The 26648-nt window shown below is 42.6% G+C and overlaps 1 protein-coding gene across 2 annotated transcripts in view; it reads right to left on the bottom strand.

Annotated features, from left to right (window-relative positions):
* The window catches only part of ANXA3 (annexin A3), a 74242-nt gene that overhangs the window by 16755 nt on the left and 30839 nt on the right, over positions 1-26648 (bottom strand). For both annotated transcript variants that reach the window (XM_018049627.1, XM_018049626.1), the window contains 6 exons: positions 21222-21316; positions 17661-17774; positions 13727-13817; positions 7577-7656; positions 1262-1318; positions 818-911 (listed from right to left, as the gene is read on the bottom strand). In XM_018049627.1, the coding sequence (XP_017905116.1) occupies positions 818-911; positions 1262-1318; positions 7577-7656; positions 13727-13817; positions 17661-17774; positions 21222-21316 (531 nt within the window). The remainder of the gene's footprint in view (positions 1-817; positions 912-1261; positions 1319-7576; positions 7657-13726; positions 13818-17660; positions 17775-21221; positions 21317-26648) is intronic.

The raw sequence follows: 26648 nt of genomic DNA, 5'->3' as shown, positions 1-26648 counted from the left end.
AGCACTGGAGAACTGATGCTTTAGAACTGTGGTGTTGGAGAAGACTCTTGAGAGTCCCTTGGACAGCAAGGAGATCCAACCAGTCAATCCTAAAGGAAATCAGTCCTGAATATTCATTGGAAGGACTGATGCTGAAGCTGAAACTCCAATACTTTGGCCACTTGATGCAAAGAACTAATTCACTGGAAAAGACCCTGATGCTGGGCAAGATTGAAGGCAGAAGGAGAAGGATATAACAGAGGATGAGATGGCTGGATGGCATCACCGACTCACTGGACATGAGTTTGAGCAAGCTCCAGGAGATGGTGAAGGATACGGGAGTCTGGCATGCTACAGTCCAAAGAGTTGCAAAGAGTTGGACACAACTGAGTGACTGAACATCAACACTAGGGGGTAAAGAATCTGCCTGCAATGCAGGGGACACAGGAAATGTGGCTTTGATCCTAGGATCAGGAAGATCCCTTTGGAGGAGGAAATGGCAACCCACTCCAGTATTCTTGCCTGGAAAATCCGATGGACAGAAGAACCTGTCAGGCTACAGTCCGTGGGGTTGCAAAGAGTTGGACACAACTGAGTGACTGAACACACACAGGTAATCTACTCAGCTCCGAGGGTAAAACCCGAGTACTGTTGATTCTCCTTGAGTTGGAGCACAGCTTCCCCAGGTCATTTCCTGAAATGTCTGTACATAAAAATGGGACCGCCTTCACCATTTTTAACTTCATTTTCCAGAATTATGTATATTAAACCCTGAAGTACTTGCAAAAACAACACAACGCAGAGAAAAAAATTAAAAGATAGTAATGTGAGTCCATACTCAGTTTCAATTGAGGAAAGCTCCTTAGACACAGGATGTCAGTGAAGGCATCTTCATCCGTGCCCCATCTCTTTTCACCAGCATTATAGAGAATCTGTTGGAAAAGAGAGAAGACGTAAATGCTAGTACGGACCCAATTCTGTCTCTTTTTGAGGAGGTGGGATGAGAAGAGGGGTAAGTTTATATCATAGGTCATTGAGGTCTTCGATAAGCCATGTCTCTCACTTCTAGCAGAAAAAGCTGGCAGTTGAAGTGGCAGGAGCCAGGGGAATAATAACCAGCACTGGGGAAGGCAGAAAGATGGAGCTAAGGTATCGCTGGGCTTCAGGCTTCTCCTTCAGACAGAAAAGAAGAGAGCACAGCCCCAGCTGATGCCGGAGATATAAGAAGGCAGTAAGGAGGGAGGAGAGTTCAAGGAGATGTTTCCTCTGCTCTGTTACTGACCTGAGCATCCTTTTTGGCCAGCTGCTCATCCACTTTTAGACTCTCATCTCTTCTGCCCTAATGAGAGAAGATAAAAATGAAGGCAGTCTTTTTAAAGATAAATATTCCACCATTTGGCATTTGAACCCACGGGGCCTCTTAAAGCTGTTTCTTCCAGTGAGGACCACATGGCCCGAAGGAATTGAGCACTCACAGCTCTCTTTCTGGCCCTGCCGCTGACTAGAAATGAAATCTGTAGCAAATCCCTACAGTCTTCCAAGCACGAGTTTCCTTTTCTGGAAACTCAAGGCCTTCAGGGAATCATAAGACAAGCCCCACCTTAGGAGAAAATGTATGCAAACACATATCTGATACAGGGCTTGTATCTAAAATACATAGAAGCTCTTAAAACTCGACAAAAAGAGAACAAACAACACAATTAAAAAAGGGCAAAGCATCTGAATAGATATCAGATACACAAATGGTGAGAAAGTGCATGAAAAGATGCTCAACAACATCTCTCTCTCTGTGTCGTGTCTGACTCTTTGTGACCCCGTGGACTGTAGCCCACCAGAGTCCTCTGTCTGTGTGATTTTCCAGGCAAGAATACTGGAATGGGTTGCCATTTCCTTCTCTGGGGGATCTTTCTGACCCAGGGATTGAACACAGGTCTCCTGCATTGGCAGGTGAATTCTTTACTGAGCCACCTGGGAAGCCCACAGTGAAATAGCACTCAGTGATGAAAAAAAAAAGGAAAGGAGTTATTAAGCCATGAAATGATGCAGTCTGAAAAGCCCATACACTGTATTATTTCAACTATAGGACCATCTGGAAAAGGCAAAACTATAGAGATAAAAAGATCGCTGGCTACCAGAGGTTCAGAGGGAGAAAGAGAGGGATGAATGGCTGAAGCACAGATTTTTAGGGCAGTAAAACAATTCCGTATGATTCTGTAATGGTGGACACAAGACAGTAAACATTTGTCCAAACCCATAGACTGTATAACGCAAAGAGTGAATCCTAAAGTACGGACGTTAGTTAATAATGTGTCAGTTCATTCATTCATCATGTAATCATCATCTAATTCATTTATCACTTAATTCATTCATCAACTATAACCAATGTACCATGCTAACGCAAGATGCGTGCGAGGAGGAGGGGCATGTGGGAGGTTTCTGTAGCTTCTGCTGCACTTTTCTGGAAATCTAAAAGTGCTCTAAAAATAAAATCTATTAAAATAAACCCCAAACTCAAAGATTCCCCACTATCTCTACTGTTGAAGGCTCTGTGGCTAAGTGTGTGTGCTTGCACATAAATTATTCAGGACATTATAAAAGATGGAAGATGGAGAAGGAAAGAGGATTGCCTGAATTATTTTTCAAATAACAGATGAATGAAACTTTTGGCTCTAATACTTTAAAAAATGCATTTGTTCTAAACTGGTGGTTACGAATGGGGAAAGGGAAGTGAGCAGGGGCATTATAGGGTTAGGGGAATAACAGATATAAATTATTAGATATAAAATAAGCTATAAGGATACACTGCACAACACAGGAAATAAGGTCAATATTTTATGATAACTATAAATAAAGTTCAGTCAGTTCAGTCGCTCAGTCGTGTCCCACTCTGCGACACCATGGACTGCAGCAAGCCAGGTCTCCCTGTCCATCACCAACTCCCGGAGCTTGCTCAAACTCATGTCCATAGAGTTGGTGACGCCATTCGATCATGTCATCCTCTGTCGTCCCCTTTTCCTCCTGCCTTCAGTCTTGCCCAGCATGAGAGTCTTTTCCAATGAGTCAGTTCTTCACATCAGGTGGCCAAAGTATTGGGAATTTCAGCTTCAGCATCAGTCCTTCCAATGAATATTCAGGACTGATTTCCTTTAGGATTGACTGGTTGGATCTCCTTGTAGTCCAAGGGACTCTCAAGAGTCTTCTCCAACACCACAATTCAAAAGCATCAATTCAGCAATTATGCTTCAGTATTAATAAATAATAAACAAAAATTTTTAAAAATATGTTTATGCCTATTTACAAATATTAGGTCTTTGTATGCCTGCCTGACTTTTGCATGATTTATTTTCTCTGGCTTCCAGTGCTGCTGCTACTCTGCTCTAACTAGCCTTCTCTGGTTTGTGGCTTTCTTGTTTTCCTTTCATCATTCACTCGGTTCCAATAATAAAAGTGTTGATGATCGTCAGCATTAATTCCAGTAAGCTGCCGCCACCACGTATCAATGACTTTCTCTGCTGTTATTTATACTCTTTCTCTCTCTGTATTTTCACAGCACCCTTTGTGGTTGGTAATACTATTATTTTCATTTTACAGATGTGAAATGAAGGCTTTAAGGCTTGAGTTAAAGTAACTTGTTTAAGTACATAGAGCTGGTAGGCAGCAGAGGAGTAGGAAGGTCCAGGCCCGATTGTGAAACCCTGTCCAGGAGCCCTGCTCTCCACTGCCTCCTGTGGGCGTGTGTGCTCACCACACATACAAGTAGATGTACACTTAGGAATACTGACCTGTGGGATTGTATGTTTGTAGCGATGTCTCATCAACTTGAATTTATAGATTCAAACTTCAGAAGGCTTTCACCATTGAAAAAAACTGAAACTATAATGAGGATAAATTGTTCCCTAGTAGCATAATGACAAGTGTAGCCTCGACCCTCAGGCTGGGACAGTGATCGGGATTTTCCTACAGAAACATCAATAACCTCAGATATGCAGATGATACCACACTTATGGCAGAAAGTGAAGAGGAACTCAAAAGCCTCTTGATAAAAGTGAAAGTGGAGAGTGAAAAAGTTGGCTTAAAGCTCAACATTCAGAAAACAAAGATCATGGCATCCGGTCCCATCACTTAATGGCAAATAGATGGGGAAACAGTGGAAACGGTGTCAGACTTTATTTTTTGGCATTCCAAAATCACTGCAGATGGTGACTGCAGCCATGAAATTAAAAGACACTTTCTCCTTGGAAGAAAAGTTATGACCAACCTAGAAAGCATATTCGAAAGCAGAGACATTACTTTGCCGACCAAGGTCTGTCTAGTCAAGGCTATGGTTTTTCCTGTGGTCATGTATGGATGTGAGAGTTGGACTGTGAAGAAGGCTGAGCGCCGAAGAATTGATGCTTTTGAACTGTGGTGTTGCAGTAGACTCTTTGAGAGTCCCTTGGACTGCAAGGAGATCCAACCAGTCCATTCTGAAGGAGATCAGCCCTGGGATTTCTTTGGAAGGAATGATGCTAAAGCTGAAACTCCAGTACTTTGGCCACCTCATGCGAAGAGTTGACTCATTGGAAAAGACTCTGATGCTGGGAGGGATTGGGGGCAGGAGGAGAAGGGGACAACTGAGGATGAGATGGCTGGATGGCATCACGGACTCGATGGATGTGAATCTGAGTGGACTCCGGGAGTTGGTGATGGACAGGGAGGCCTGGCATTCTGCGATTCATGGGGTCGCAAAGAGTCAGACATGACTGCGCGACTGAATTCACTGAACTGAACTGAAGGGGTGTGTAAATCAGCTGAAAGAGGCTGTTGAGACAGGGCTTAAGTCATTTCCTCTCTTGCACATGTGAGTGTGTGTATGCTAAGTTGCTTCAGCTGTGTCCAACTCTTTGGGACGCTATGGGCTATAGCCAGCCAAACGTCTCTGTCCAAGGGATTCTCCAGGCAAGAATACGGGAGTGGGTTGCCATCTCCTCCTCCAGAGGATCTTCCCAAGCCAGGGATCAAACCTGCATCTCCTATGTCTCCTGCATTGGCAGGCGGGTTCTTTACCGCTAGCGCCACTGGGGAAGCCCCTCTTACACATATCTATGACTGTACCTCATCCCTGACCTTCAGTTCAGTTCAGTTCAGTTCAGTTCAGTCCCTCAGTCATGTTCCTTTCTTTGCAACCCCATGAACTGCAGTATGCAAGGCTTCCCTGTCCACCACCAACTCCTGGAGCTTACTTAAATGTATGTCCATTGAGTCAGTGACCCAACCATCTCAGCCTCTGTCATCCCCTTCTCCTCCCACCTTCAATCTTTCCCTGCATCAGGGTCTTTTAACAATGAATCAGTTCTTCACATCAGGTGGCCAAAGTATTGGAGTTTCAGCTTCAGCATCAGTCCTTCCAATGAATATTCAGGACTGATTTTCTTTAGCATGGACTGGTTGGATCTCCTTGCTGTCCAAGAGACCCTCAACAGTCTTCTCCAACACCACAGTTCAGAAGCATCAATTCCTTGGTGCTCAGCTTTCTTTATAGTCTAACTCTCACATCCATACATGACTACTTGGAAAAACCATAACTTTGACTAGATGGACCTTTGTTAGCAAAGTAATGTCTCTGCTTTTTAATATGCTGTTTGGTTTGTCAAAGCTTTTCTTCCAAGGAGCAAGTATCTTTTAAGTTCGTGGCTGCAGTCACCATCTGCAGTGATTTTGGAGCCCCCCAAAATTAAGTATCTCACTGTTTTCCATTTCTTCCCTATTTATTTGCCATGGAGTGATGGGACCAGATGCCATGATCTTAGTTTTCTGAATGTTGAGCTTTAAAGCCAAGCTTTTCACTCTCCTCTTTCACTTTCATCAAGAGGCTCTTTAGTTTTTCTTCACTTTCTGCCATAAGGGTGGTGTCATCTGCATATCTGAGGTGATTGATGTTTCTCCTGGCAATCTTGATTCCAGCTTGTGCTTCATCCAGCCTGGCATTTCGCATGATGTACTCTGCACATAAGTTAGATAAGCAGGGTGACAATATACAGCCTTGACGTATTCCTTTCCCAATTTGGAACCAGTCCATTGCTCCATGTCCAGTTCTAACTGTTGCTTCTTGACCTGCATACAGATTTTCTCAGGAGGCAGGTAAGGTGGTCTGGTATTCCCATCACTTGAAGAATTTTCCAGAGTTTGTTGTGATCCACACAGTCAAAGGCTTTAGCATAGTCAATAAAGCAGAAGTAGATGTTTTTCTGGAACTCTTTTCCTTTTTCCATGATCCGTTGGATGCTGGCAATTTGATCTCTGGTTCCTCTGCCTTTTCTAAATCCAGCTTGAACATCTGGAAGTTCTTAGGTCATGCACTGTTGAAGCCTGGCTTGGAGAATTTTGAGCATTGCTTTGCTAGCATGTGAGATGAGTGCAATTGTGCGGTAGTTTGAACATTCTTTGGCATTGCCTTTCTTTGAGACTGGAATGAAAACTGAGCTTTTCCAGTCCTGTGGCCACTGCTGAATTTTCCAAATTTTCTGGTATATTGAGTGCAGCACTTTCACAGCATCAACTTTTCAGACTTGAAATAGCTCAACTGCAATTCCATCACCTCCACTAGCTTTGTTCATAGCGATGCTTCCTAAGGCCCACTTGACTTCACATTCCAGGATGTCTGGCTCTACATTAGTGATCACACTATCATGGTTTTCCGGGTCATGACGATCTTTTTTGTATAGTTCTTCTGTGTATTCTTGCCACCTCTTCTTAATATCTTCTGTTTCTGTTAGGCCCATACCATTTCCACCCTTTATCGTGCTTGACCTTACCATCTTTTTTATAAAGCCATGAGCATCCTAAACAGAGACAGCAAGGTGTGGCCACATTTTGGTCACATGGTGATGAATAGTTTATCGGCTCTTCCACAGAGGGCAAGGATGAAGTTGCAGAAAGTCACTTTTTAAGTCCTGAGACTGATATACAACTTCTCTGAAGGTAATTCTCAATTATGTTTCCTACTTAATTTAAATGCTACCAAAAGTGATATATTCTTTGAAGTTCAGAAGAAAATCAGCATGTTCTTAAACATGGAGACACTTACAACGGAAATAAATGATTTTTCTTCTAGATGAACTTGTGTGTGTGTTTAGTTGCTCAGTTGTGTCTAACTCTTCAAGACCCCATGGAGCCTGCCAGGCTCCTCTGTTCATGGGATTCTCCAGGCAAGAATACTGGAGTGGGTTTCCATCCCCTCCTCCAGGGGATCTTCCCAACTCAGGAATTAAACCTAGGTCTCCCATATTGCAGGTGGATTCTTTACTATCTGAGTCACTAAGGAAGCCCAGATAAACTTACAGAATATTTTCTAATGTATTACAAACTCTGATCAAAATACATTTAATCCATATACTGATCAAAACAAGATTTTTTGTCTACTCATTATGTTATACTTTTATGACGGTAGTTAAATATTATGCTGCATGGTGGTGATGCAAATGTAAAATGAACAAATCATTTCATAAGGAAAATTGCAGTCTCACTGTCTCAATTTGGTTGTTTGAAAACTTCCTAAAAATCATTATTGAGCATGCATCTTATTGGGGAAAATGAAAAATGAAAAACAAAAACTTACATTTGCCAAAATCAACAGAGCTTTCCGGAAATCACCCGATGTTTCAGAACTAATCTCATCTCCAAGACTCTTCTTGTACACTGAAACCAGATAAGAATGAAACTAAGCCTTGAGAAGCTAAAAATATCATTTTAAAACAGAAAAGCTTAAATGTCAACATTGGCAAGGAATGAGTACCTGATAAAATAAATCTTGCTACTGCTTCTTTTCTTAATCTTTTAGTGCTCTTCTGCAATAGATAAATTCTTCTTATAACTATTACTATGGTGTGTGGTGTGGTAGTAGCACAGAATAGAAAAAAAAAAAAAAGCTGCCATTCTGGATCAAATCATGGTTCATTTCATCTGCCTACGGTACTAAGAAATGTATAGTGAGAAAGCTAGGGTGGCTAAGCTATTAGTTTGCTTTCCAGTTTCTACTGCATCTTTCTTCCACAGGAATAGAAACCTGGCCTTAAGTAAGACATAGTACACACAGCTTCAAGACCACATTCTCTGCTCTCCTCTTGGCACGAAATGTAGGCAGACCTTTAGGACACTGCTGGGAGATCTCCTTAGCGACGGCTCATGTCCATCTTCGTGCCTTCCTCAGTCCTACTGATTGGTGTGTAGATTGATTGCTGGAGCTCAAGCAGCCATCTTGGTCTGTGAAGAACTACATCTGAGTGATGGCATAAAAACAAGCAGGAAGGGGTCTGGGTTCCTGAAAGTTCTGAGGAGCTATCATACCGGTCCTAGAATCGCTTATGTCTACACTTCTATATATGAAAGAAATAAATGTTCATCTTACTTGAGCCACTGTTATTTTTGCTGTATTGAACCTATCTCTAATCTTAATGCATACAGCTAGGTTGCATTATTTGATAGCTCTCAAAAGTAAGAAAGCTACCCTAAAACATACTGTTTTTCCATAACAAATGCCAACTATGTGTTCACATATTTTAGTAGCCCTGTACTAAAGAGCCACCTGTACACCTGGATGCAGCTGATACCATGGGGCTACTTGAACTGCCTGCCTCATTCTCAAGAACTCTATAAACTAGTCATATGAATCCTTAGCCTTTTAAATCAGTAAAGCACAACTATAGAAAGTGATACGAGGACTTCCCTGGTGGCCCAGCGGTTAAGAATCCACCCGCCAATGCAGCGGACACGGGTGTGATTCATGGTCCAGAAAGATCCTACATGCTGAGGGGCAACTAAGTTGCAGGATGCTGCAACCACTGACCCCACGCTCTACAGCCCGTGAGCCGCAACAAGTGAAGTCACCGCAATGAGAAGCCCATGCACTGCAACTAGAGAAAGCCCGAGGGTAGCAACAAAGACCCAGTGGAGCCAAAAACAAACTTAAAAACAGAAAATGATTTGAGATTATCTAATCTTAAGAACTGTGTTGAAAGAGAAACTTTTTCAGTATGATTTTAGTAAGTCTCTTGTATGAAATCTATAATTTTCCAGAGCAATTCAAGTAAACAAAATCCACTATAAATACAGATTATTTATCTAAGTAATATTAACATTTAGTAGGCATCATTTTCCCTAACTCATGTTATTGTTACATCTATCCTTCACTCTTAGAAAAAAAATTTTAATTTAAAAATATCAAGCCTAAGGATGATGCTGATTTGTTAGAATTTGGAGAAGTACTTTATAATACTAGAATTATCTAGATGAGTCTCATGCAACCTCCCACACCTCCTTTTTACTCCAGGTATTTTTTTGCAGGAAAACAGTAAGGAACAGTTAGAATTAGACATGGAACAACAGACTGGTTCCACATAAGAAAAGGAGTACATCAAGGCTGTATATTATCACCCTGCTTATTTAACTTATATGCAGAGTACATCACGAGAAACACTGGGTTGGAGGAAGCACAAGCTGGAATCAAGATTGCCAGGAAAAATATCAGTAACCTCAGATATGCAGATGACACCACCCTTATGGCAGAAAGTGAAGATGAAAGTGAAAGAGGACAGTGAAAAGTTGGCTTAAAGCTCAACATTCAGAAAACTAAGATCATGGCATCTGGTCCCATCACTTCATAGCAAATAGATGGGGAAACGGTGGAAACAGTGGCTGACTTTATTTTGGGGGGCTCCAAAGTCACTGCAGATGGTGATTGCAGCCATGAAATTAAAAGATGCTTACTCCTTGGAAGGAAAGTTATGACCAACTTAGATAGCATATTGAAAAGCAGAGACATTACTTTGTCAACAAAGGTCCATCGAGTCAAGGCTATGGTTTTTCCAATAGTCATGTATGGATGTGAGAGTTGGACTACAAAGAAAGCTGAGTGCTGAAGAATTGATGCTTTTGAACTGTGGTGTTGTAGAAGACTCTTGAGAGTCCCTTGGACAGCAAGGAGACCCAACCAGTCCACCCTAAAGGAAATCAGTCCTGGGTGTTCATTGGAAGGACTGATGTTGAAGCTGAAACTCCAATATTTTGGCCACTTGATGCAAAGAGCTGACTGATTGGAAAAGACCCTGATGTTGGGAAAGATTAAAGGCAGGAGGAGAAGGGGACAACAGAGGATGAGATGGCTGGATGGCATCACTGACTCAATGGACATGGGTTGGGTGAACTCCGGGAGTTGGTGATAGACAAGGAGGCCTGGCGTGCTGCAGTTCATGGGGTCGCAAAGAGTCCAACACAGACTGAACTGAACTGAGACTAAAAATATGAAGATTTTTTTCAATAAAAGTTGAAAACTACTTTATGCATTTTGGGCCACAGTAGGGTACAGAAAAACAAATACAGTGTCTTAATAATGCAGAATTTGAAGCAGAAGTTAGAGCTCTTGATTCCTGATTCAGTGTTCTCTCATGCACTGTTGACTTTAGAATACTGGGAAGACTTCAGAATTTAGATCTCTATTCATTGAAGTGTTATTGTATCATTGTACTGTACAAGCCACTCCATATACCTGGTCCTTCTATGAGGGCCATGTTGACAGTTCGTCTGACGGATTTCTAATGCATAGGTCACTGTTTCACGTTATATGACGCCATCGCTCTCACTACAGCTGACTGCAACAGAGTTGGCCTCTGACTAGAGGTAGCCAGCAGCCTATGAGGTGACCTGGTGGGAGAACTCTGCCTAAAAGAAAGTGCCTTTCTGAGCCCACTGAATCTTCTCTGTTACAGAGTGAGCTGTACAAGAGTAATAATGAAGTGGAAAGACTCCCAGAAATAAAGCATAAAACTGAAGCCAAGAAAAAATCAGAAACCGTGAGCAAATGCAAGCCTTGAGGAGACACATACCATGTGGTGAGTGAAGAGATGTTACTTGGTCTCTTCAAGAACAGTAGAGGCTGAGAAGGAGGGGAAAGTGTTGCTCGGATGGAGATGTACAGGGGAGCCACGGATGCCTGATGCAAAGGGAGTGACTGGAAGGCTGAGTCCCCAGGAAAGTTCTGTGTCCTGTATCAGCTTGGCTCTACATGACTGAGATTACTGGCTGTAGCTCTCTTCCTTCTTTTACTATTTCCTTCTTTCAATTCTTGTGTATCATGAATCCCTACTTACCAAGGGAACCTAGATGTGGTTCAATTCTTTCTAGCTTTAGAGAGCTTAACTCACACAGATACCGGGACATCTGGTACCTCTGAACAAGGATCCACTTGTCATATTAGCAAAACAGTGGTCCCATTCACTTGGCTCTTGAGGTCCCCTATCTCAATCTTAGGAATATCCATTCAAAAAATATTCTGAGCACTGGAAATAAAACACAGAGCAAAAAAGACAAAAACTCCCCCTTCATAGAGATTACACCACAGGGCTGTTTGTACATAAACAAATGCTGAACTTCAGGGAGAATTTTGGGGTCAGTCAACTCATGGAGTGGTAACTCTTCTAACAGATACCAAAAAGCAACATAGCATCTTGGGATACAGCCCCGGGGTCTCGTGATTTTTTACAAGTACATCTTGTTGGACTGAGGGAATCAAAGACATTAAACACCCACCATGTACCCATCTATGCCTATTTTTGAGCAATGGTCTCATCTACCCCAAATTTGCTCCTCTACACCTTGACTTGTGGAGCTAGGGGCAGGACTCGACAAATTATATTTCTCTTTTGTCGCCCCCACCGCCCCACCTCCCTCTCAGGTTCCACCAATGAGGGGAGTAGAGGGAGATCAGATGGAAGGCAGGAGGAGGAAGGAAGGACAGTGTCAACCCAGTGAAGAGATTCACCCAGACAGCAGCAGTTGGCTCCAGGCTCCTAGAACAAGTCACCTGTTTACATGCCCCTGGAGGTACTAGCCCTAGCGAGATGGAGCCCCCTTCCCCTCCACGGAAATCTGAACTCCAATTCTGAGGCCTCTCCTCTGAACCCCTGAAGCATTGAGTTGGCCAAAAAGTTTGTTTGGGTTTTCCCAAAAATATTACAGAAAAACCAGAACAACTTCTGGGCAACCCAGTACCAACATCGGAAAGTACCAGCACCCTCCTCTGAGCTAGTTTCTAAAAACCCTAATCTCGTCCCGGCCTCGAGGGTTACACTTCTGAGCCACGCCTGTGTTTCTGTTCCACTTTTTAAGTTTTCCAGAAGGTGCTTAAACAATTCTTGATATTAAAATTCTCTAATGTGTTTCTGGTTTTCTGACTAGACCTGATTAGCACATTAACAATAAAATAGTCACCTATCTTTGAGGGATCTACATTTTAATGAGAAATTCTCAAAGTAAACTCTCTAACACCCACCTGGGGACCGGTATATCCCTCCTTTTGCTCTCTTCCACTGCAAAAACTCCCATGATACAAAACCATAGGAACCATAGCTCCCTTAAGGTACTTGGAGGGGGTGCAGGGAGCTGTTGTTTAATAAGAATTGGGCTGGTCATTGTCCCTTGCTTTTTGCAGCTAACGTCTAAGCAATCAGAATTTCCCCAATAGGAATATCATTGTTATTCATGGAGGGTCCCTTGAACCACAGCTGAGTTTATGCTAACAAGATGACTCCAGATGGTGCTGGGTCACACTAGAAAGATCAACTTGGTGACTAAAGGGTTAAGGCTTTGAACCATGTGATATCAGCCTGACCTCTAGTGGGCAGGAGGGGACTAGAGATGGAGTTCAGTCACATGGCTGCGATGGAGTCAGTCAGTCATGCCTGTGTAGGACTTCCTTGGTGGTCCAGTGGGCAAGAATCCACGTGCAATGAAATGCAGAGGGCATGAGTTCAATCCCCAGTCCGGGAAGATCGCACATGCCATGGGGCACCTAAGCCTGTGTGCCGCAACTACTGAAGCCTGCACGCTCTGGAGTCCATGCTCTGCAGCAAGAGAAGCCACCGCAGTGAGAAGCCCATGCAGCACAACCAAGAGTAGCCCCTGATAGCTGCAACCAGAGAAAGCCTGTGCGCAGCAATGAAGACCCCGTGCAGCCGAAAATCAATAAACAAGTAAAAGCTTCTGCTGCTTGGTTTCTAAAAAAAAAAATCAGGCATGTGTAATAAAAGCCCACTGAAAACCCCAGACACCAAAGACCAAGTGACCCTCCCCGGTTGGCAGTTCAATTGATACATCGCTGTGCTGGGAGGGGGATGCATCTTGCAAACCTCCAAGCGCTATGTTTGGGACCCTCCCAGACTTTTCTCAGTACGTCTCTTCACGCCACCAGTCTTGATGGTGCCCTGGAGTAGGAAATGGCAACCCACTCCAGCATTCTTGCCTGAAAAGTTCTATGGGCAGAGGAGTCCGGCGGGCTACAGTCCATGGGATCACCAAGAGTTAGACACGACTGAGCGCACACACACACACACAATTTCCCACACCAAAAATCATGAGGCTAAGCCCAGTGTTTTTAGCATGTCATATGAATATACAATGATTTGAGTCTCTTCCATTGATGAAAATGGTTGATTCAATTAAGCAGCAATTGCTGAGAGCAAAATCCACTAGAGTTGTAATGTTTACATGCAAAGCATTAATGCCATTGCTATATAGCAGTTTCTAGCTCAGATCATATTAAAATGTTCTCTGAAAAATCCACAGTCCTTAGCCCATTGTAGAATGTGTCCTCCTTTTTATACTCTTGCCTTCTCAAAATCACTCATGAAGAAGAGCTTGGTGGGTTTCTGGGGGAAAATAGCATTGGCTCATATAGGTGTGAACAGCGGTAAAGGTAAGCAGAAAACATGATCACCTGTATAGTAGGCATGGCCGATCTCCTGCATCTGCTTGCTCGTCCTAGTGGTTAGAATTTCGATCAGTGCATCCTCATTTGTCCCCGTGCCCTAGAAAGAAAAAGGAAAACTTTGTTTTTTTAATATTTATTTATTTGACTGCACTGGGTCTTAGTCGTGGCATTCAGGATCTCTAGTTGTGGCATGCCAGCTTAGTTGCCCCACAGCATGTGGGATCTTAGTTCCTGGATCAAGGATCGAACCCATCTCCCTTGAATTGGAAGACAGATTTTAAACCACTGAATCACCAGGGAAGTCTCATGGAAAACTATTTTTAGAACACTTTAAAAAACTCAGCTTTACACACTTTGGTCTTAATATCTCATTTTACATGGAAGAAAAGAATCATTTTTAGTCAATCACTTTCTTTAAGCCAGTATTTAAATTTTCTGTATATTTTAGTATTAAAATAACATGAATCATCTAAAGTTAACTGACATTAAAAGTTTAAAGAAAATGTCCTGCTGTAGTGTAAAAATTCATTGACTAATTCCAGGAGGAAAGAGTATAAAGGGAAAGCTTACATCAGGATCGGAAGTGAGCATTCAGATGTATCACTGTATTTAGAGAGGGCTCTGCAATTCTTTTGAATGCGTTCATCCTTGTGCCCATGTACCGCGTTGGTCAGCAAGCATCATCCTCTTCACTGGGGAGGTTTTTAAAGCCTCGATATTATATGAGACCATGAGCCCAGCTGGTTTAGAGGCTAGTGATTCCTGAGTCTTGGTTTATATTGAGGTCACTGAGTCACACTGTAGAAGCCATTTACACTAGCACTTGATCAAAGCAGGTCAAGGTAGTGTAAGAAAAGAGGCTGAATTGTGTCCCTCTGTGGCAAAGATTCCTAGTGGTTCCCCAATAGATCTCCTTTTCAAATTATTTATTTTATTATTTTTAAATAGACATTTTTTTCGGGGGGGTGCTTTCCTTCTTTTTAAAACTTTATTGAAGTATAGTTGATTACAATGTTATGTTAGTTTCAGGTGTACAGCAAAATGATTCAGTTATACATTAACATATATACATTCTTTTCTCATATAGGTTATCACAGAATATTGAGTAAAGCGCCCTGAGCTATACAGTAGGCTTTTGCTGGTTATCTATCTTTTATACATTAGTGTGCATATGTTAATCCCAAGCTCCTGATTCATTTTAGAGCAGTTCTAGGTTTATGGCAAAATTGAGCAGATCCAATATTTCTTTTATCATCGTTGATCAGAATTCATTGTTGACAGAATCCCCATTTTCAAACTTAGCACAAAGCTACCCAAATAAAGTGGCTTCCTAGATGGCTCAGTGGTAAAGAACCTGCCTGCCAATGCAGGAGACACAAGAGATGTGAGTTTAATCCCTGGGTTGGGAAGATCCCCTGGAGGAAGGCATGGCAACCCACTCCAGTATTCTTGCCTGGAGAATCTCATGGACAGAGGAGCCTGGAGGGCTATAGTCCATGGAGTTGCAAAGAGGTGGACACAAATGAAGCGACTTAGCACACATGGACCCAAATAAAGACCGTATTTCTCAGCTTCCCTTAGAGCTAAGTTATCTATATAACTAAATTCTGATCCATGAAATACATGTGATGCCTCACGTACAATTTCTGGGAGTCCGTAAAGAGAAAAGATGAACACGTCTTGGTCTTTGACTCTTTTCAGTTGTCTGGAATGAAGGTGTAATGGCTGGATGTTGAGCAGCCATCTAGATAAGAAGTATAATCTACAGGCTGAAGATGGTGGAACCTCAAGACTGAAGGTCCAATAATGATGGTGCATGATACTGAGCTATGGACGGCTTCCTTTGGATTTCTTTTACATAGAGGGAAAATTTCTAATCCTTGTTGGCTAATCTAATTCTCACCATTTCACCTGCTAAGCTGTTCCCCCCCTGTAGCAGCCACAGAAATGCACTGCTGAGATTTCATTTCAAGAGAACATGCTGCAAAGAATGTAGCTGGCTGACAGCTTCCAACCTTTGGATCTGCCACAAAATTCACACCAAGATCATGGTCTCTCCAGGCTGCTTTCCGCTATGACTGAGCATGCAAGGGGAACCGAAGCTGGGCCACCATTCCACCCCATGTAAGACTCCTCCAAAGGGCACACCTTGCTCAGGGCTCCCCATCGGTCTGCCAGGGCTTCCTCAGAGCAGTGCTGTAGACGGAGGCTCTTGCTGTCTGAGCCGCCTTCCTTCCCTCTCTCCTTTCACAGGTGACACACTCGTGCTGTAGTCAGCAGTTTCACCCCACCTACCCTGCTCTGTCTCTTCTCTATCCTTCGCAAGCATTTCACCCAATATATCTCTTGCACCTCTTGTCATCTGCTTTGTGGGGTACCTATACTTCTTCCACAGAAAAGAAAGTGATTATCTCTGATGGGAAGAAGATGGTCTTGCCTCAGAACTAGACTTCTTCCTTCCCCTCCTTCAGGTCAACAAATACAGTAAGGCCTCTACACACAAACCTTTAGTTGCAAACTTTCAAAGACTCGAACAGGCTCCTGTATGCCAACTTTTGTACTGTACTACTGTACTTTTCAAGGTATTAATACTATAAGATTGTAAGATTAAAAGTGTTCTATTCCTTGTGTTTGCTTTTTATGTATTATTTGTGTGAACAGTATTATAAATATATTACAGTATAGTACTATATAGCTGATAGATAGTTGGGTACCTAGGCTAACTTTGTTGGATTTATGAACAAACTGGACCTTACAAACTCACTCTCGGAACTCATTCGTACGTCAGGCATCTATTTCATCACAGGCTTTCCTCTAGAACCAGAGGAGGTTCCTAAAGGGATGAGATTCCCTGATATGATCAAAGTTTGCATGTCCATTGGATGGAAAAAATTATATGTAAACGACCGAAAATTAACAAGATAATTTTAGATGGTAATAGGTGCAATTAAGAAAATTAAACTGAGTGAATTAACAGAAAATATCTGGAAGAACAGTGTTCCAGATGGAAAGAACATTATGTACAAAGACTTCAAGACAGGAATAAGCTGAGAATGTCCACAGAGCATCAAGAAAGCCAGTACCGCTACAGCAATGAATTGGGGTGGTGGGCAGGGGAGGAGAGGGTGTAATGATCAGCTTTATGCGTCAATCTGGCCAGGCTACAGTCCTCAGTTATTTAATCAGACATTAATCTAATGTTGCTGTGAAAGTATTTTGCAGTTACAGTCTATTATCGATCGACCTTTTCGGGGAGCATCTTAGATATTCTAAGCAAGCCTAATTCAATCAGTCAAAGAGCCTTAATTAAGAAGAGAGCTGAGCTTCTCTGAAAAAAAAAAAAAAAAAATGGCAGCTTTGATGTGTGAGAGGAAGCGAGGGATCAAGGATAGTTCTAGTTTTGGGGCCCAGGCAATGGGGTTAATGATGGCGCCACTAACTCTCAGCAACAACAAAACAGAGAATTTGACTCCTCAGGTCAAAGAAACAAAGTTGGACAATATCCTTTCAGGCTAGGAACACGTGGGCTTAAGGTTCCATAACTGCTTACCATTTCAGGGCTGTTCTAATAGCTGGAGAGCACGGAATCTCCAAACCCATCACGCTGACTCCCACACCTCAAGGGCGCAGGCCTTCCCCAGTGTCCCGGGGGTAAGGAACCCGCTTGCCAATGCAGGCAACACAAGAGACTCAGCTTCCATCCCTGGGTCGGGAAGATCCCTGGGTCGGGAAGATCCCTGGAGGAGGAAATGGCAACCCACTCGAGTGTTCTTGCCTGGAGAATCCATGGACAGAGGATGCTGGCGGGTTACAGCCCACGGGGTTCCAAAGAGTCGGATATGACGGAGCAACTAAGCACACGCTCAAGTGTGCACTGGAAGAAAGACACTCTTTCTGATCATCAAATCCTAGGCAGAAACGGCCTGTGCAGAGCTCATACCTTCATGGATTTCTTCAGCTGTTTCGCGTCAAACACTGCCGGTGGGGTCACCAGGGCTACCATGAGACCCTTGAAGTGGCCAGAGAGATCACCCTTCAAGTCATCTTTCAGTTCCTGAAATTAAAAGAAAGAGAAAATCATGAACCACTTCTCTTCCTCCAAAGTCATCTAGTAATAGATGGCCGTGAATGTATGAATTCAGGCAAAAAACATGTACATCCACAGGAGATAAACAGAAATGGTGAAAATACTTCTATGGCTATTAATCTGCATTTTATGACTGCTTCCAAAATGTTCTGTTTTATAGATGGTTTCCTGAAGGGAAGGCAGTGGAGGAGGTCCTGTGAGAGGCACAGACAGGAACTGTCTATTAAAATGCACTTCCCAGGCCCTTGATGTTCTCAGAGCTGGGGGTGAGGGAAGAGGATGGGGGAGGAGCCCCGTAATTCACACTCAGTTTTAACGGGAGGTGCTCCATTCCGCCTGGCTTCTCAGTGTCTGCAAACAGCTTCGAAGGGAGAAGATGAGGGGAGACAGTGCGTGGTCATTTGCCTCTGCTCGGAGTCTGGGACCAGGAAGCACCCAAAGCAGTTTTCTGGCAACGAGAGCAGGGGAAACTAGACATGTGGCAACAGGGAAACCTTACTTACTCATACCCTCTTTCGGCAGTGTTTTCACACGTTACCTAAGTCCAATCCATCTCCCTTGCTTGAAGGCAAGTAATATGGTTTCTACTTTTAATAGCCAAAGGAGTATTACTGAATAATTATTCTTCCTGCTCTTGATGATCTCCAGCCTTGAAACAAGAGGCTGAAAGCCCACCGGACTGCTATGACGATGTGGGTGCAGACCAACATCTTCCGTGACCCTGGGGGCCCAGTGGGGGTAGGCTCCTGCCAAAACAAATGGAATGGAGCCACTGTAGTCATCCTGAGGGGTTCCTCCTCAACGGCTACACTCCAACCCATCTGTCCTCAACCGGATCTTGCTTCACAGGCTCTCCTTCCGTCCCACTTCGAGGCATGGTTTTCATCCTTCCCCTCTATCCTTCCTCCGTGTTTTGAAAATCCTGAAAGGCCAAGGGATCGTTCGCATTCCCTGTACATGGGCATGTTGCCTTGGCCAGAAGCTTGGCAATTCTTTTAATCTGACAAGCGTTTACTGGGTACCTGCTCTGTGCCAGGCACTTAATGATGAGTTGGACACAATCCTTACCCCTAGGACACTGTCCCCTAAAGGGAAAAACAGAAATAGTCAAAGATAAAATTTCCATGTAATATATGAAATATCTGATAAAGGGAACACAGCGCTTCCTCAGTGGCTCCGGAGTAAAGAAACGGCCTGCACTACAGGAGATGCAGTTTCAATCCCTGGGTGGGGAAGAGCCCCTGAAGGAAGAAACAGCAACCCACTCCAGGATTTTTGCCAGGAAAATCCCATGGACGGAGGAACCTAGTGGGCTACAGTCTGTGGGGTCACGAAAAGTTGGATACATCTGAGTAACTGAGCACGCACATGGGGGAAGCACGGAGGAGGGTGTCTTAAGGGAGCCGTGGGCTGGGAGAACATTGCTGGGTGAGGCCTCATCTGCCTGCGGATGGTCACAACACCCTCTTGATTCTGGATCCAACAGCCTGACTGGGCTGTGTTTCTACTCTTCCCTTACCAGTTCATTATCCAGGCAGCTAAAATAATCTTTTAAAAATAAAAATTACATTATAGCATTTCCCTTTGCAAAAGGCAAAGAAGAAAGGGAAAGATATACCCAACTGAATGCAGAGTTCCAGAGAATAGCAAGGAGAGATAAGAAGGCCTTCTTAATTGACCAATCCAAAGAAATAGAGGAAAACAATAGAATGGGAAAGACTAGAGATCTCTTCAAGGAAATTAGAAATACCAACAGAACATTTCATGCAAAGAGGGGCGCGATAAAGGACAGAAACAGCAAGGACCTAACAGAAGCAGAAGAGATTAAGAAGAGGTGGCAAGAATACACAGAAGAACTATACAAAAAAGGTCTTAATGACCCAGATAACCACATAATGTGGTCACTCACCTAGAGCCAGACATCCTGGTGTGTGAAGTCAAGTGGACCTTAGGAAGCATTACCACAATCAAAACTAGTGGAGGTGATGGAATTCCAGCTAACCTATTTCAAGTCTGTAAAGATGATGCTGTGAAAGTGTTGCACTCAAAATGCCAGCAAATTTGGAAAACTCAGCAGTGGCCACAGGACTGGAAAAGGTCAGTTTTCATTCCAATCCCAAAGAAAAGCAATGCCAAAGAATGCTCAAAATACCGCACAACTGTGCTCATTTCACATGCTAGCAAGGTAATGATCAAAATCCTTCAAGCTAGGCTTCAACAATATGTGAATCGAGAATGTCCAGATGTACAAGCTGGATTTAAAAATGGCAGAGGAAACAGAGATCAAATTGCCAAATTTGATATGAACTGGAAAGGAGAGGATCTTTTCCAGTCCTGTGGCCACTGCTAATTTTTTTAAAGAGATCATAGAAAAAGCACGGCAATTCCAAAAGCCATCTACTTCTGCTTCATTGACTAAATGAAGCTAAAGCCTTTGACTGTGTGGATCACAACAAACTGGAAAATTCTGAAAGAGATGGGAATACCACACCACCTTACCTGCCTCCTAAGAAACCTATATGCAGCTCAAGAAGCAATAGTTAGTACCGGACTGGTTCCAAAATTTGGGGAAAGGAGTACGTCAAGCCTGTATATTGTCACCCTGCTTATTTAAAGTCTGTACAAAGTATATCATGTGAAATGCAAGGCTGGGTGAAGCACAAGCTGGAATCAACATTGCTGGGAAAAATATCAATAACCTCAGATATGCAGATGATACCACACTAATGGCATAATGGGAATAGGAACTAAAGAGCCTCTTGATGAAGGTGAAAGAGGAGAGTGAAAAAGCTGGCCTAAAACTCAACACTCAAAAAACTAGGTGGAAAAGACACACAAAATGTTCCTGAAGAGTTCTTATAAAACTTCTGGTGTTTAGTAAATTTTCATTCACTGAATGAATTTAAAAATCTATAATTACATAAGTATATTAAAGATGAAAGAGAAATTGAAAATCACCTAAGACAGGACTTATCAGATAACTGATCAGATGATTCTTTGTTGTGGGGACTGTCTTGCACATTGGAGGATGTTGGGCAGCTTCTCTGATCTTGTCCCATGAGGTATCAGCAACATCCCTCTCCCACCAGTTGTGGCAATCAGCATGACTGGAGATGCTGCCAAATAGCCACTGGGGAGCAAAATCATCCTTGATTTAGAGCCACTGATCCAAGGCAAACCACCTTATTCAATGGTGAAGATAACTGAGGTCCAGAAAGGTCAAACAACATGTCCAAGGCCATTCAGACAGTTAAGGGCAAAACCACATCTATTCCAGGCCATTGACTGGATATACTGGACACTTTCTGTTACCCTTGGCCTGAAATAAAAGATCTGGGGGCATCATCACGTGGGAGCAGCCCTGATCCATCAGTGATTAGCTCATTCCTGCCTGTTATGTTAGGGAAACCGTACCTTTCCACATACTGCTTGATATTCCTTAGCAATCAGCTGCCGTTGTGCATTCGTCCTCTCAGTCAGAATGCTGATCAGTGTTTTCTCATCGGTCCCTAAATGAGACGAAAATAATTGTATTCACCATCAACCCAAATATGCTTAATGTATCTGTCATGAACAAAAGAAAGATGATTAACTGTCTGAAACAGATGCAGAGAGGAAGGCATTTTAATTTCTAATTTCCAGGTCTTATCAGGTTGGCATCTTTATTTCTTTGATTCCCTCGCTTTGAGGAAAGAAAATTAACTTTATTTGGATAGTTTTAGGGGAAGAAAGCCATCATGGCTCAAATATTCCCATCCAGACATCAGACAGAGGAAGAACCACGAGGATCATGCCGCTTTTGAAGTAGGTTTTCTTTCATCCTTGTGAGGTTCAGTTACTGTCATTTCACCTTCTGTCTTTCTCTTATCTCCATATTTGGTATACAAAGTCATTTTTTTTTTCTCTAGAAAAAAGGGAACTGATGCTAATTGAGAACCTACCACACACTAGGCACCTTTTATTAATTGTCATAGTTAATACTGTCCAGGGCAGTAGGTATGATTAAACTGTTCTAAAGATAAAGATGTAAAAACTTAGGAAACGCACCTCATTTGCCAAAGTCATGCCGCTTTTAAGTGGCACAGCAAGAATTTGAACCTTAATCCAAACCTTTTAGACCAAAACATGTGTTTCTATGTCCACTGGTCCATACATGTCTCAGGCATTTCAGACCCATATACTTAACTACCTGTTTTAAGTACAAGTAAGGGCTGATGTTCAAGCTGGATTTAGAAAAGGCAGAGGAACCAGAGATCAAATTGCCAACATCCGTTGGACCACTGAAAAAGCAAGAGTTCCAGAAAAACATCTACTTCTGCCTTATTGACTATGCCAAAGCCTTTGACTGTGTGGATCACAACAAACTGTGGAAAATTCTGAAAGATATGGGAATACCAGACCACCTGATTTGCCTCCTGAGAAATTTGTATGCAGGTCAAGAAGCAACAGCTACAACTGGACATGGAACAACAGACTGGTTCCAAATAGGGGAAGGAGTATGTCAAGGCTGTATATTGCCACCCTGCTTATTTAACTTATATGCAGAGTACATCAGGAGAAGGCAATGGCACCCCACTCCAGCACTCTTGCCTGGAAAATCCCATAGGCAGAGGAGCCTGGTAGGCTGCAGTCTGTGGGGTCCCGAAGAGTCGGACAGGACTGAACGACTTTTTTCACTTTTCACTTTCATGCATTGGAGAAGGAAATGGCAACCCACTCCAGTGTTCTTGCCTGGAGAATTCCCAGGGACAGGGGAGCCTGGTGGGCTGCCATCTATGGGGTCGCACAGAGTCGGACACGACTGAAGTGACTTAGCAGCAGGAGCAGCAGCAGCAGCAGCAGAGTACATAATGAGAAACGCTGGGCTGGATGAAGCAGAAGCTGGAATCAACACTGCTGGCAGAAATATCAATAACTTCAGATATGCAGATGATACCACACTTATGGCAGAAAGTGAAGAACTAAAGAGCCTCTTGATGAAAGTGAAAGAGAGAGTGGAAAAGTTGGCTTAAAACTCAACGTTCAGAAAACTAAGATCATGGCATCTGGTCCCATCACTTCAAGGCAAATAGAGGGGGAAACAGTGGAAACAGTGACAGACTTTATTTTTGGGGGCTCCAAAATCACTGCAGATGGTGACTGCAGCCATAAAATTAAAAGATGCTTACTCCTTGGAAGAAAATCTATGACAAACCTAGACAGCATATTAAAAAGCAGAGACATTACTTTGCCAACAAAGGTCTGTTTAGTCAAAGCTTTTGTTTTTCCAGTGGTCATGTATGGATGTGAGAGTTGGAGTATAAAGAAAGCTGACCCAAGAATTGATGCTTTTGCACTGTGGTGTTGGAGAAGACTCTTGAGAGTCCCTTGGATAGCAAGGAGATCCAACCAGTCCATCCTAAAGGAGATCAGTCCTGAATATTCTTTGGAAAGACTGATGTTGAAGCTGAAACTCCAATACTTTGGCCCCGTGATGCGAAGAACTGACTCACTGGAAAAGACCCTGATGCTGGGAAAGATTGAAGGCAGGAGGAGACGGGGACAACAGAGGATGAGATGGTTGGATGGCATCACTGACTCGATGGACATGAATTTGAGGAGGCTCCGGGAGTTGGTGATGGACAGGGAGGCCTGGCATGCTGAAGTCCATAGAGTTGCAGAGTCAGACACGACTGAGCGAATGAACTGAACTGAAAGAGTTAATGCGTGTCTGGCATGAAAATGACCTCTACGTCACCATTTTCTTAGTAATTAAGTATTAAGATATTGTTGGAAGTGGTGTCTACCTACTCCTTTGTGGTAGAGGACTACCCCTGGGGTGGGGGCTGTGAGTTGGCTAGAATGGTATAAAAGATCAGTTGGAACTCAAGGCTCATCTTCCCCATGTTGCATGATCCACACACGCCTTGGTCCCATTTGTCCATAGCAGTGGTGCCATGGACCATTCACTCTACATGAATGATGGGGCAAAAGAAAGTGTATGTGACTAGCTGCTGGGCCTGCCAGTGAAAGAGGCTGCCCCAGTGGATCTCTGGTCTTGTATTCTCTGTGTAGTTAAGGAAACAGAGTTAGATTAAATCCTCGTTGTGCTCTGTGAATCTGATTATCAACTCGGACCTGTCATGGCATCTGGACCGATGCATGACTGAGCACCTAACTACAAGTATCTCAAACTCAGCTGCTCCAGGGTGCATTCACTCTATTTGGATTCTATTTGCATTCATTCCACTGGATTCTATTCATACTGTTCTGCTTCCTCTCTAACTCGTCTTTCATTCTGTGTTCCCGAGTCAATGATACCAATACAGATACAGTCATCCAAGCAAAGATTCTCAAGTCATCCTAGACTCCTTTCTCTTCCCTACTCTTTACGTTGTAGCAATCAACGGAATCTCTTGAATTTGTCCTCTTTTCTGCTACTGTGCATTCAACATATTTTACCTGGAAACTTCAGTAGCCTCCTAACTTGATCCCATTATAATTCATACTGTAGAGTTCTGCCTAAGTAAATTTTTTAAGCACATCATATCAATGATGATTTTTTAAACAGATCATATCAATTCCTTGATAGAAATCCTAAAGATTCTCTGTAATCTTCAGGGTGAAGCTTAAGCTCCTTAGCTTGTGTACCAGTTTCTTTGGACCTAGCTTGGGCTTCCCTTGTAGCTTAGTTGGTAAAGAATCTGCCCACGATGCAGGAGCCTGGGTTTGATTTCTGAGTTGGGAAGATCCCCTGGAGAAGGAAATGGCAATTCACTCGAGTATTCTTGCCTGGAGAAGCCCATGGACTGTAGCCTGCCAGGCTCCTCTGTCCATGGGGTCTCAAGAGTCGGACACGGCTTAGTGACTAAACCGCCACAACCAGCTCTTGCTTCATGTCTCTGTTCTAATTTCCCACCTCCTTCTCTGCTTCTCTATACCTTATGCCCCTAGACATCACACGTAGGTTGTACATCAGGCAATCTCTCCTCTCTTATTTCTGCAAATGCTCAAGACCAGAAATTAAACCAAGATGCCTCATGGTTCAGAGGCTGGATCTCACACGCCCCTAAGGCAAATGCCACCTCGACACCTGGTTTTACAAAGGAAGACCTCCTCAGAGTGGGTCTGCAAACGTGCGAAGAAACATAATGTAAAGAAAGAAAGACAACAGAGAGAATTTAAAGACCATTAATGCATTCAGTTTGACAATAGCCTCATGGAAAAGTCTATTCAACACTGTGTGGAAATAGGGAAACAAGAGGTAGATAAAGAAATAACTTTCATTTAAAAACAGAAAAAAAAAAAACCTAAACAGGCAGAAATACTATAATATTAAACTGATATAAAACCTTAATAATATAATTCATGAAACTTGACAAACTGACCCTAAAATTATAGGAGAGGGCAAGGAGCCAAGAAGAATAGAAACTAGTGTCACTATAAAATAATAATAGTACTTATGACAATGTTGTATAAAGACGGGGAGAGGCAAATAGACCAATGGAATGTAACAGAGAGCAGAAAAATAGCAAAGCTTATGAGACAGTGGTGGCATTACAAATCAGTGTGGAAAGGATGAACTCTTCAATCGATTGCACTGGGACAATTGCATAGCCACATAAAATCAAATTAGATTTAAATGCCATTCACAAGCATTTACTCCAGGCAGATTAAAGATCTCAATGTGAAAAATAAGATTGTAAAATCTGGGGGAGAAAATACAGCAGGGTATCTTTATGTGCTTACCACAGAAAAGACAGTAAGTATAAGTTATTACAAAAAATATTGGTAAAGTTAATTTCACTAAAATTTAAAACTTCTATTCGATTAAAGTTACTGTAGGCAAGTGAAAAGGAAATCACATTCCGAGAAACGATGTTTTCATGGCTTGTAATTAAAAAAAAATGTTTCATACCCAGAATTTATTTTTAAAAATAAATTTAAAAATTATTTCTTGCCAAGCCAAAGAACACAACCCAACTGAAAAATGGATAAAAGGTATGGAGGAGTAATTCATGGGAAAGGAAGCCAATAAACAAGAAAGGATGCTTAACTGCATCAGTAATAAGGGATAAGAGAGAGGAAGGAAATAGAATGAGGTACAATTTTAGACCCACTCTACTGGATGACCATAGCAAGTATGGATGAGACTACTGGGCAAGAGGAAGTCTTATACATTGCTGGTGCTGTGTGTGTTTTCAGTCGCTCAGTTGTGTCTGACTCTTCGCGACTCCGTGGACTGTAGCCCACCAGGATGCTCTGTCCATGGGATTTCCCAGGCAAGAATACCGGAGTGGGTTGCCATTTCCTTCTGCAGGGGATCTTCCTGACCCAGGATGGATGAAACCTGTGTCTCTTGCATTGGCCGGCGGATTCTTTACTGTTGTGCCACCTGGGAAACCATATTGCTGGTAGGAATGCTAATTTGTAAAGTCATTTGAGAGAGCAGTTTGGCAAAATTTTTAGTAAATTTATATTCTAGAGAGATGCTAGCAAACATTCACAGAAGATATAAGCACGACTATTCAGTGCAGTACTTTTATACTGTAATAGAAAAGAATTGTAGGCAATTTAAAAGTTCCATCACTATTTCCATCTTACGACATAGTAATTCAATAGACTACTCTGCAGTTAAAATTAATGAACTAGAGCTAAACATATCAACATGGATAAATCTCAAAAACATAATGTTAAGGGATAAAAAATAAGTTGCAGAAGAATACCTACAGTAGGATTTCCATTTATACTGTTTGAGCCCATGCAAAACAATATGTACATACATCTGGAGTACAGAATTAAAAGTTTCATGGAAATATATTTCTAATTTAGAATGTTGTTTATCTCTACAGAATAGGGTGG

The sequence above is a fragment of the Capra hircus genome, chromosome 6 (genome assembly GCF_001704415.2).
Source record: "Capra hircus breed San Clemente chromosome 6, ASM170441v1, whole genome shotgun sequence".
NCBI lineage: Eukaryota > Metazoa > Chordata > Mammalia > Artiodactyla > Bovidae > Capra > Capra hircus.
Note: the sequence above shows the minus strand (reverse complement) of the source record. Positions and strands in the feature narration are given on the sequence as shown.